At 45.6% G+C, this 12,338-nt stretch overlaps 1 protein-coding gene across 4 annotated transcripts in view; it reads right to left on the minus strand.

The window, feature by feature from the left end:
* Nucleotides 1-241: 241 nt before the first annotated feature.
* The window catches only part of nacc2 (NACC family member 2), a 28,048-nt gene continuing 15,951 nt past the window's right edge, over nucleotides 242-12,338 (minus strand). For 2 of the 4 annotated variants that reach the window (XM_019890562.1, XM_019890569.1), the window contains 6 exons: nucleotides 5,083-5,251; nucleotides 3,945-4,709; nucleotides 2,858-3,034; nucleotides 2,241-2,346; nucleotides 1,971-2,068; nucleotides 242-1,337 (listed from right to left, as the gene is read on the minus strand). In XM_019890562.1, coding sequence (XP_019746121.1) covers nucleotides 808-1,337; nucleotides 1,971-2,068; nucleotides 2,241-2,346; nucleotides 2,858-3,034; nucleotides 3,945-4,709; nucleotides 5,083-5,194 — 1,788 coding nt within the window. In that variant the 5' untranslated portion in view covers nucleotides 5,195-5,251 and the 3' untranslated portion in view covers nucleotides 242-807. Of the gene's footprint in view, nucleotides 1,338-1,970; nucleotides 2,069-2,240; nucleotides 2,347-2,857; nucleotides 3,035-3,944; nucleotides 4,710-5,082; nucleotides 5,252-7,277; nucleotides 7,794-12,338 lie in introns of those variants that run through there. The other 2 variants (XM_019890553.1, XM_019890574.1) reach the window with 2 other exon arrangements.

A 12,338-nucleotide genomic window follows, 5' to 3' on the forward strand; every position in this document is an offset into this window, starting at 1 on the left:
CTGAAATGAATGAATGAAACGCTGCGCTCTCAAGCATTGTTAAAGACGCACATTTTTTATGTGAACTGAATAAAATTGTGATGTGTGTTCTCCGCACAAAAACATTGCGAACGGAACACAAAGACTCATGTTACACTTTTGTCCAATGAGATCTGAAGAGCTCTTAAAATTTAAACACGTTCGAATGTAAACAGCGATCTGCGTTCCACACACAGTTATGTACAGAAATGGTCGCCAAGAAAAACTGCAAAATTTCAATATGGGCCAAATCAAAGCGTGTTCTGTGCACAAAACTCTCCCAGCTTTTTGGCCCATGTTGAAAATTTTAATGTGAGATAAAAACAATTATAAAAAAAATATATTTGTACGAGAAATCCAATACAAGAAGCAGTAAAATATGTTCTGTCTTTGAGACGAACATTTGATGGTGTGGGTATTTCACTTCTAGCTATTAAACAATTTCTTGCTTGTTTGGGAAAAAAAAATCTCTCAAGCTCTGGCAAGAGAGGCGCTTTTTGTTTGCCGGTCACGTTATTATTTGTCAAGGTGAAATTCTGAGGAATACTTGAAAGGCTTGGAAGAGTGACTTATTTTGATGCCTGCGTCTGCTCGGAGCGCTTTTTTGTACGTCAACAATGGGGTCGCTGCACAAAAGCGCCTCTGTGCGTGTACACATGTGGCAAATTCCCCTGGTGTACGATCACAAGCTTTTTGCACCGCCGAGGAAGCACAGAAAAAGAAGAAACATGGCAGAGGAGAACAAGCAAAAGGTTAAGCGAAACTTCACGACACGTTGCAAGACGACGTTCACTGTCCGTTCACTCTCAGACCTTGTCCGAAAGCTTCCTGCTCGGTCGGCGCGTCGCCACAAGCGGACGCCTCGCCGCCGTTGGAGATCAAATTGGCGGACGCGTCGACGGCCTCCAAGCCGGCATCCTCCTCATCTTCCTCGTGCTCTTCCTGGACCCCTCCGCCTTCCGCCTCGGAAGCCGCCGCCGCCGAGCCCGGGCTGCCGTCGGCCAGCGTGGCATGAGTCCTCAGGGGGTCCTTGCGCTCGGGATACAGCCTCTGCTCGAAGCTCTTGAAGTCGGCCTCGAAAGGGAGCGCCACCTGTGGCGGGTTGGCGCCCAGGCCCAGGTTGAGGCTCACGGGCACTGGGGCGGCGGCGGCGCCGCCCATAGCCATGCCGGCGCGGTACACCTCCATGCCGTCGGGCAGCATGGACTTAATTTTGGGCAGCCAGCGCTTGCGGACGCGCCGCGCATTGGTGCACATGTCAGCAGCAATCACATTCATTTCGCTCTCCTTGAAGTTAGGGTTGAAGTTTTGACAGTAGACTGCAACACACAAAAAGATCCAATCACATGCTCGTCGCTGCACCACGTGAACATTTCCAAACTGATGATTGGATTTTTTTTTTTTTTGTTATTTTATACAATACAAAAGTCATTATTCTGTTTTAAATTGCATCAGTAAATATTTACATTGAATTCATTAAAGACCGAAAACCTAACCATGTTATTATTTTGTTGATATAAGTAAATATAAGTATGTATGTAAAAGTAAATATTTCTAAATATATGACACATCCATGACCCTTGGGAGGATAAGTGGTTCAGATAACTCGTTTAAATGTGTAGTATACATTTAAACGAGTTGATGACTGTATAATAACCCTAATAATATTTCTTATCTGATAATAATCCGTATGATTAAGACAGTGAATAGAAGTATTACATTTTTATTTCCTTAAAAACGTCAGATGACATTTATGAATGCAACCTTTCATAATATATTTACTAAGCTTTTCACATGAATTCATGCTTCTAATCACTTTCATTCGACTGACTTCAGATGAGGGCACCGTGCATGAGCACAGCCCCTTTGTGTTTGAGAACGTGACACAAATCGAGCCAAGTTCACGTGTGAAATGAATGTGTGAGGGCTACATTTTTGTCGCAAAGACTCACGTTTGACAGCGTTGAGGACCCTGCTGTCCAGGGGTTTCCTGCTCGGGTCACTGGTGGATGAGCGGATCCCAGTCCCGCAGCTGTTCGCTAAAGTGTTTCTGCAATGCACCACAGTCGCCACCACGGGGCAGGGTCCGACACACAGTGACAAGTCAGTCCAAACAGCATTGAACAACATGGACACAGATGGAGTGTCAACGTGCTTTTTTTTTTTCTGTGCCCAAGTGTGACTTTGACATGACAAAAGAAATGATCACAACGCAGTCTTACCGGTCAAAGAATGTCGCTAACAGACGCCGCAGCAAGACTTTGTGTTTGATTCCGGCGCAAAGATGACAATTCATCAGCTGACCTCGAGTCATGAACACCTGTGTGCCTGGGTGATGAGGAAGAAAAATGTCATTTCATCACACATTTTGTTTTTTCTTATGGGTATTGTGTCGAGCGCTTCTGCTGTCTGAGATGTAATACATTGTGTTGGATTTACTGCTAGATGTAATACAAAAGAAATTTCTTTAGAAAATGCATGCAAAATGCAGAGCCTCTCAAAAACACAATCAGTCAGTGACTCCCCCCGCCAAGCACATTTTTGTTAAAAAAGCACTCCGGAGTTTGAGAGTGATTTATTGACATGTTGGGAACTTATGACCCGAGGTAGGTGCCTCCATGTCACAAATACTTTGACAAGGTCGCCTTGCTTTAGCTGTAAAACTCTAAATGAGAAAAATCGGGAGAAAGCTGGCAACAATAAACACCAGCCTAGTTATGAAAAGAATTTCTGAATTTTCGCTGATGAGAAGCAGCAGTAAATAAGGATGCAGACTGCTTACAAGAGCTTCTCACACCAGCCACGCAGCTAGCATACACATATATGCCACAGTGCCTACCAACAACCAGTTCCAGCTTCTCCCCGGGGTCTCCCTCGGTGTAGAGCTTGGGGTGACATCGGTAGCCAATCTGGCTGATGAGGCTGGCGGGCAGAGCCACCAGATCCCGACGGATCAGTACACAGTTGCGGTTCTCCAAGGCCAGTGGCACGGCCGCCATCTCGGGCTTGTCCGGCACTGAGGAAGAGTGACAGGGGAGTTTAAAGTTTGACAATACTGCTGCTTTTCCAAGAAATGCAGCACACGGGATTTACGAAATGTTAAATAACGCAATCAAAACATGTGTCTTTGAGCAGCTAATACTGCGCGCCCCAAGAAAATCTCTGAGCTTTGCGGTGATGTCGATCTCCAGTCTTTCTGCAAGTCATGCTCAATTTTTCATTGAAATTTGGCGAGACATCAAATACATTTCCTGCATCGGGCACGGGCCAAAGTCAACGGGAGAAAAAAAAATACTGCACTTAGCCAAAGCCCACACAGACTGTATACTAATGAATGTGTCTTATTAGCCACTGATGGATGACGCACTAGCCGAGTCTCCGGGACATACAGTGAGACTAACTGGTGCTTAAACAGGGCTTAAAGTGGAGAACAAACTGCTAGAAACTTTTGGGCAGCAAAGAGCAGCAACCAGACTGGTTGCTAAAAGAGACAAATACAATGCTAACATGTCAGTCTCAGGCTTCAAAATTGTTAATAATATTTAAGCGCAAGTTCAATCTTGCTAATGGGAGTCATCCAACAGCTAAATGGTTTTAAACAGAGCTAAAGGTGGTTTTAAAATAGCTAGCAGTGGATTAAAGACCGTTAACAGTGGCTATCAAACAGTTAAGAGACTACTTGCAACGGCCGGGTTGCTAATCGAGGTCATATAATTCTAACACGTTCACAGTCTCAAGATTCAACACAGTGGACAACAGCTAGCAGACAGCTCACACTACCATAAATGTAGCGGCAAGCTGAAAGCTAACAAGTTGTATCATAAGTTGCACGCAATTCGGATCTAAAAGTGGACGTTCCAAAATCTGCTCAAGGTCATCAGAAAATAATCACGACTGGATCTTTTCGGGGGGGTAACAATACTCACTGCCATAGGGGTTGCCTGGACGTGCATAGAGGTGACTGAAGCTGTCCTCCACCATTCCGTCATAGGGCTCTTCCTCAAACTCCTCATCCTCATTCTGGTACGACGTGGGACTGTCGGTGGTGGGTAAACTGGATTCACCGGGACTTGAACGCTCACCCGTTGCTCCGCCCCCTGCCCCACCTCCCCCGGCACCAAGAAGGTGGTAAGGAGGTACACCGGGGATGGTGGTGCCTCCGGCTGTGGTGTAGAAGAGCGAACTGGCCCTTGCCAACCGACTGCCCAGCTCAGAGGAGGAGATTTTGCCTTGCGTGGTTGCGATGCTGAGGGGCGTGGGCTCGCCACCTTCTAGCTTAATCTTACGGGGCGGCATAAGAAGGGACGGGGACCAGCCGGGGTTCGCCAAGAGAGTGGCGACCGCCAGGCCGTTGCCATTGTTGCACGGACTCTGTGGCTCCGAGCCCGTCTCCTCCAAGGTGCCGGCCGTCTGTGAATCGCAGTGCGGTGAGTTGGCCTTGAACATCAGGTCCATGCCGCGCTCCACGATGTGCTGGATCTGCAGGTAGCCCGCCGTGTACATGACCACCAGCTGCTCACTCGCCGCCATGGTCAGCTTACCCGTATAGCAGAAGGAGAGGATCTGCTCAAAGCATGCCGGCGTGACTGAGGAGGGCAACTCGAACTGGGTCTTGGTGGACGTGCTGAAGAGGTCACGAAAGTACAGGCTGCTGGCGGCCAGCACTGCCCGGTGGGCTTTGAAGGCCTGGCCTGCAATTAAGAAACAATATAGAGGATGAGACCATCAGGCCGTCTGACTGAATCCAAATTCAGCCACAACGATATAACCCAAAAGGGGCAGAAAAAAAAAAATCAAGAAATAAGATTACGAGAATTTTGGAATAAACATGTCTTTTGTTTTTAAATAGTGGAAATATCATGATTTTTTAAAAGTTATAAAATTCCAGGATTTTTTTTTTTTTTTTGGTTTAAATAAAGAATGAAATGAGGAGGGGACTCAATACGCGATAATGAAAAAAGTGTGACTGAGGCAATACTGTGCAGATACGCTGTAAAATCGCACAGCTCGATTGCAGTCTCACGGAGAGGTTTAAAAATAAATAAATAAATAAAAGTAACGCACCTTTGACCAGGATGGAGACATCGCAGTAGTGCCCCAACAAACGCTGCTCATTCAAGGAGCCCAGCACCGTGGCTCCAAAATTTGGGATCTCCACATGGAGCAGCTGCGACATATTTGGACCAGGAGACTTCTGCTATGAACCGCAGAACGCGCCAGTGAGGGGAGCAATCTGTAAACAAACAAAATAAAAATAAGGAGCACCGCAGTGAACCGGCGACTCGTCAAGGGTGTATCCACTCCGCCTCTCGCCCAAAGTCAGCCCGACTTGGCTTCAGCTCACCCCGCTGCCCTCAAGAGGGCAATCTCTCAGGAAAATGGATGGATGTCCAAGAAGGACGAGGTACGGACAAAAGCGCTGTGAGACGGAGCGGTCGATGCCAGCGGGTTTGAGAGTGGCGAGGCCACAAGCGACAAAAGGAGGGCTGAAGTCAGTCCACTAAATATAAACACAGCCGAGCCGTGTGTATATGAGGCCAATGTCAAATGCGTGACTGTATATGACACTTGGACTCCGAGACAGCGTGGCCTCATTCCATGGGCTGTCCGTCATGGCCACAACGCACGGCATCGGGAGCGTACATTCAGTGGAAGTATTGGAAGTTGGGAATTGACCGATTCCAGGGTCACACTTTTGCCATGTAGGGGGGGCAAACAAGAAACTATGTTACGGTTCGTACAGCAGAGCAGTAATTGGTGTCAAGGAGGTATGCTCAAGTGATATATCTCAACAGAGAGGGGAACTTCTTTGCATGTCACGAAGGAGCGATGTTTATTTAGCCTGGGTTCTTTCTTAGTCTAAGTTGCAGAGTTCTCGCCGCATGTGCACGCAACCCCCCCAAATCAAACAATCTGGAAGCCATTTATTTGTAAAATGTGTTTGAAATGACATAAAACGGTTTTGAGATTGTAATTGGTGCTATATTGATGGTTCAAACAACATCTGTCAAAGTCAAAAGCCCCGGGGGCCACATGCGGCCTGGGACCGGCAAATAATTTTTCATGTTGCCCGCTTAAAGCAAATCGTGCATCGACTTCATGTTCCTTCCTGAACAAATCGGCCAAAAATAACAAATTGCCTTTACTTTTAGTAATTCTAACATAAATTCACCAAATTCTCCTTCTGAGTTTCAAAACTGGTTAGCCATCGATGCGGCCCGGGACCAGCAAATAATTTTTCATGTAGCCCGCTTCAAGCAAATCGTGCATCGACTTCATGTTCCTTCCTGAACAAATCGGCCAAAAATAACAAATTGCCTTTACTTTTATTAATTGTAACATAAATTCACCAAATAATTCTCCTTCTGAGTTTCAAAACTGGTTAGCCATCAATTTGTTGCGTATGTGTCATGTGAGGCAATTATGTATTTCACACATGAAAACAAGTTTTGCATTTGCTGCTTTAAACTATGAATAAAGGCAACTGATCTCTGGTGTCACACGGGACCAAGATTAAAAATGTGAAAGATGCCGAGGTGTTTTTCCATCAAGCGATCACCACAGTTTGTGCTTGGACACTTACCCGACTTGACCAGATGTCTACTGTAAATTACATCATCGCTATATATCTGACCATGGTACACAGTGGGTAGTTTTACGCAACTTAAGGCAAAAGTTTCCCCAAATGGATCACGTTTCTATTACATTTATTCCATTACGTCTTGTCAGCTACGTTAACGGCTTCGAATTTTACAAGGTGGAGTATGGGGTGTTCGACTTCTGTGTAACCACTTTTATATAAATTTACAGCTCCTTGTCTGGCATGTTGCCCACGCATGTCCTCGCCAGTCTTTCCCCACATGAACTTTGAATTCCCCCCCCCCCCCCAGATGTGAAATCCCCCCCCCCCCCACACACACACACATAGTCACAGACATATACAGTATACACAAAGGTGTGTGTGTACACACACACACACACACACAAACACACACACAAACATATCTACACATTCATACCAGTTTCATTATTGAGCAATGCTGCAGAGCAGTTTCCAGGAATACAAAGTGAAAAAAAAAATGTCACCGCCTCTCTCACGTACTCCCTCTCTTTCCCACTTCATGCACACATACTCGCATGCACTCTGCCTTACTTACATAAAAGTATGCACGCCTAAACGCGCACACACACGCAGTCTCTCACAGTGCAGGCTGCATAGGGAAATGAGTGTGTATTCTGGCACGTAAGTGCCAACTCACCTGGGGAAAGCAGCACATAACAGTGTCATGCACTAATGCGGAGAAATGTGCTCAAGACGGCCTTCGCGGGCGACGTGCAAAGAACGCGGCGGCTTGGCGGACTGCTTGGCGGACTGCTTGGCGGCGGCGAGGTCCCAAAAGCGGAGTTTGACGTGCACTCTTAGAGTGTCACCCCGACTACATCCCATTCAAAAAAAGACAGGGTTCCCGTTTGCTCTGCGGCATGACTGACTTTTCCGTCTCCTATCCGTCTTCTATGTCGGTATTCCATTCTGTGCTGTAAAGACTTTCCCTGCCTGCCTGTCAAGATCTTTCTGCTGTTCTCCCATCTCTCCCGTCTTCCTCCCCAGGCTGAGATTCAACAAGTGCCAGTGCAGAAAGAGAGACAGTGAGAATGTGTGATATACAGAGGGAGAGAGAGGGGAGAGAGAGAAGGAGAGAGAGAGAAGGAGAGAGAGAGAGAGAGAGAGAGAGCAGTGTGGATCAATGATGAAAGGAGTGGGAGGCTCACTTGTGTTTGCGTGTGTGTGTGTGTGTGTGTGTGTGTGTGTGTGTGTGCGCGCACGCGCCGGATCAATGCAGTATCTATACGTCGCAGGGAGTGGGAGGGAGAGGAAAAAAACAGGCTACAGTTACAGACGGAGTCAGAAAGTGGGCAGAGCTGAAGAGAGAGTCAAGATGGAGGGGGGTGGGGAGGGAGAGGGTGCAGAGGGAAGGTGGGGAGTCGCTGAGACAGACGGAGAAAGTCATTCGAGGACAGTACGAGCAGAGAAAGACAATTAGGTTGAGGCATGTAGCGCCGCTCGCCCTCTGGAAGAAGCGGCGTCGATCCGCATGGGATCGTTTACATGGCTGCTCATGCAAGGGGGGCTATAAGTTACCGTGGCGTAGCTCCAGCCACAGTCCTTTCCTGTCAACAGTGAGAAAACCGAGCGCTCTTATCGTCATGGCAATCACGGTAGAGCGGTTCCATGACTTCAGAGTTTTATTCGGTCCAGGACCATGCTCGTAACTCAAAACACTCGTATCACCAATCGAGCAATCAATCAATTCAACAGAATTCAAGAATGAAACCGTTTGTGCTGCATGATAATGGGCATTGTGCTGCTCTTTCTTGCATTCACACCTTGGCCACCAGAGAGCCGATTGATATACCGTATCGGCATTTTTCGTGTAGAACACAGAAGACGGAGCTCGACCAACGTGACGTTTTAGAGCAAGATTCATGATACAAGATTCAGTCGATGCTAATATGAGTGTTCTCGTTTGAAGTTTTTTTTTAGCGCTGCAACTCCGTAAAGCGATTGTTGATACAGTCCTGATTGTTTCCTGTCACCAACATGAAATGTTTTGTGTCCGATCGTGCTACTTGCTACTGTAGACACAATTGTGATATTTTTGTTGTTGTTGTTGGCAACAAGAAATGTTGTAGGGTTGTAACATGGTATCTGCTACCACAGTATGCAGTAGCTATGACAGATTAATTTACTGTCAAGACTATTATCATAATTTGGTAGTCTAAGATTAAGTTGATACTGTTTTGCTGTCAAAAACAAAAGCAGTTTTAGCAAAGTATCATGCTATAAGCGGCTATGCCACAGGTATCGCGGCATGAGCCAGTGAGTCCCGAACCACTGTGCCTCGTTCTTTATTCAGTTACAGTGACCACCGATTTGGGGGAAATACAGAGGAAATACACTACACGTTAATGCTGACAACAGTAGTGACATACTCAGCGTGGTTTACCACAGACGGGGGTAGGATGACTAAAATAAAAAGAGAAATGACTTTATATGAGGCAAGACTCTGGACATCCAGTGATGTAACTCCCGAAATCCCGGCTTGACACATACACGCCTGGGAAAAAAAAAAAAAAAGCGAGCGACACCTCTTCTTACTTGGTGTACAACACCGATAATTGTGTTTTCATTTTCATTGCTAACTTAGCCAAAGTTGTTTGGGGTGTCTTTGGCGGACATTTTTTTTTTTGGCTTGAGTAAGTGTTTTGTGTTTTACAGTGAATCATGGAGACCTTTCCAGTGAACACCTACACGCACATGCAGAGAAAACTCTTGTCAACAAGCCACACGGAGCTTGGATTTATGCCCAAATTTTGACATGATTATGGCTATGCCTCGTTGGATGATGCACGAGTCGTCGGATTTGCCGAAAGGTTGGTCGCAAAGGGCAAGAGAAGAATATTACAAACAGCTCTCAGTAGCCCCTTTTAAACTGCACTTTTAATGCCTTATTTTTCCTCAGTCGACGCTGTGACCAGTTTCACAGTAAGTTCATTCAGTTGTTTAAATTTGTAGAAAAAAAAGTAGATCACAGACGTGACACAAAACTCAAGTCAGTTCAAATGACTTTAAGAAACACTAAATGATATCGACCATGTCAATTTCAAATGTCCAAAACTAACACCGGCATCAGATTAGAGCTGCTCCTTAGTCTGCAGTTTAGCATTAAAAAAAAAAAAAAAAAAAGAACCATTTTTTAAACAAAGTTACAAGTATAACATTCCAATTTTTTGGGGGGAAGGAAAAAGAGTTAATTTATGAGACTACACGCAGAGTAAAAAAAAAAGAAATAACAGTATTCAGTCAAAAAAAAAGTTGACTGCTGATATGAAGTCTCTGAAGTTGCGCTCCTCCTCCCTGCATCAATTAAGAGCCCCCTATTTTCTTTTCTTTTTTTTTTTTTTTTATGACACGTGCCAGATAAGAATGTTAAAATGTGCTAAAGGGTTAATGATAGCCATAGTTTGACCCTGCAACAAATTAACTTCCAAAGACTTAAATCCCTAAGACTCAGTGTTCTATTGGTTTTACGTTTTGATTTTAACACTGGCCAACTTTTTTTTTTTTTTTTTTTGTAAACACATGCCCCAAATAAGAACGTTAAAACAACCACTAAAGAGTTGATGATGGGACAGTTTGACCTTGAACGGATGTATGGCTTGTTTTTATAAATGTGTGTGCTAGACAAGATTGGTATGTTACGTTAAAACAGTCAATTGAAGGGTTTATGATTGAACATGCTTGATCTGGAATTTGGACAGTTTTTTTTTTTTTTTTTTTTAATAGTGGTTCGCTATAGTGTGCACCAGAAAAGAATGTTCAAACGTGACTTAAAGCCGTCGATAAAGGGTTGACGGTGGCCACAGTTGGACCCTGTAACAGATTTATTCTAGTTCCTCTGGGAGAAATTGTGTCGATGGAACAAACCGCTTTCGGCGTTGCCATTTGGATGGACTGCATTGTGTTCACCTGAAAAGGAGGAGAAACTTGTGCTCAACTTTACCTCCTCGGCTGTGGCTGGGGGAAAAAAAAAAAAAAGGTTCTCACACACACAAAAGCAGCAGCAGTGACTGCGGCTTTAAAAGAGATTGGGCCCGGCACTGTGATATCTGCACTGCACATATAGGCTCACATGAGCGAGCAGGCACAAAAGGCAAGAGACGCAAATCCGCTAATACAATCGGACATATACAACACACACATACACACACTCCCCTCCTCCCTCGCTGTGTTCTTTTATAGACACAGTCACGTCATCTCCCAGTACACACTCAGGAATGCACACTCTTGTTTGTTGGCGTGTGTCGCCATGAACCTGCTCGTCCATCCATCAGTTACCGTGACGATTGTCCTCATGTTACCCCCCCCTCCCCATCCCACCCGTCCCTCCCTCTCTACACTCTCCTTCCTCGCCTGCACAGCACGTAGCCGCTGTCTCGCTGCCAATTAATGCACAGAGGGCTGCATTGCAGTGAAGTTGGCGCGCTACGGAGTCTACAGACATGCATGTTCGTGCCAGCCAAGTGAGAGAGAGGAGAGAGGGGGGGTGGGTGGGTTTCATGGAGGGGAGGGATGGAGAATATGTTGAGTCAGGCAGACAGGACGGGCCGAGAATGTGCACACATTCTCACACATTCACACACACACAGCCGCATATTCACTGTAATATATGCAAGGAGTGAATAGCGGGGCACGTATGCATGCGCCAACATAAACTCCCCACCCCTCTGCATTAAATATAAATTCTGCACATGCCTGATGAAAAATAAAAAAGCCCCCCCCACCACCCTCCGCCGCCTTTCTTTCGTGTCCTCATTTTCCCGCCCTGCATTTGCACCTCAAACTTTTCCCAGAGTTAACAGCCCCCCCACCCCACCCCAACCCCCCGCCTCTTCAGTCGTCTCGCCATCACGAGTCGCGGCAATGTCATCCCTTCTTTTGGTGGATTTTAATCAAGAATTTCATACCTACGCACGGCGTCATTTGCTCGAGCAGCAGGTCCAGGCATATTTGAATAAAATCAAGACGGAGAGACAATTGGCCAGATGGCATTCACATACGCACGCACACTAGATATACACAATACATGCACATTTTTAATAACCCTCCAAAAGACAGCATTGGAACATAAAAGAGCAGTTTTAGCTACTTTAGATGGAAGCAGTTCTTGTTCTAAGATCAGAGATGAAAGTGGACTTTACTGAAAATACAATATTATATACAGTATATGATTTTAACTGACTCACCAGATTTGTCGACCTTTCTAATGTAGTCGGACAAAAAATCTCCGTTCAAGTCCTTTTCCTCAAGCCATGACCACTTGAACGTGTTCCCTAACACTCGCGTCAAATGCACATATGTCAGCTTGCCTGTCTACATGTTTGAACATTGCGCTGGGGCCGTACCTGGCCGATCACGCATGAATTAGTTTACACAAAACGCTATTCAAATACTCGACATTCAATGATTAATCTACCTTTTGTGTGCACACGTGCACACAAAAGGTGGCTTCCGTTCTCACCGAAATTTCAAAATCTCCGAGACATGGCGAGGCCATGAGAATGCGAGGTGAGCACAATGCAGTCCATCCAAATGGCAACGCCGAAAGCGGTTTGTTCCATCGACATCATTTCTCTTGCTAGTCCTGTCCCATAGTTTTTAAAATATGTTTCAGCCATCAAATTAAAAATGAGAGGACATCTGGAAAAATATCCCCCCCCCACCAAAACAAAACAATTACATTCATTAGTTAGAACATTGA

The sequence above is a fragment of the Hippocampus comes genome, unplaced genomic scaffold (genome assembly GCF_001891065.2).
Source record: "Hippocampus comes isolate QL1 unplaced genomic scaffold, H_comes_QL1_v1.1 scaffold241, whole genome shotgun sequence".
Lineage (NCBI taxonomy): Eukaryota > Metazoa > Chordata > Actinopteri > Syngnathiformes > Syngnathidae > Hippocampus > Hippocampus comes.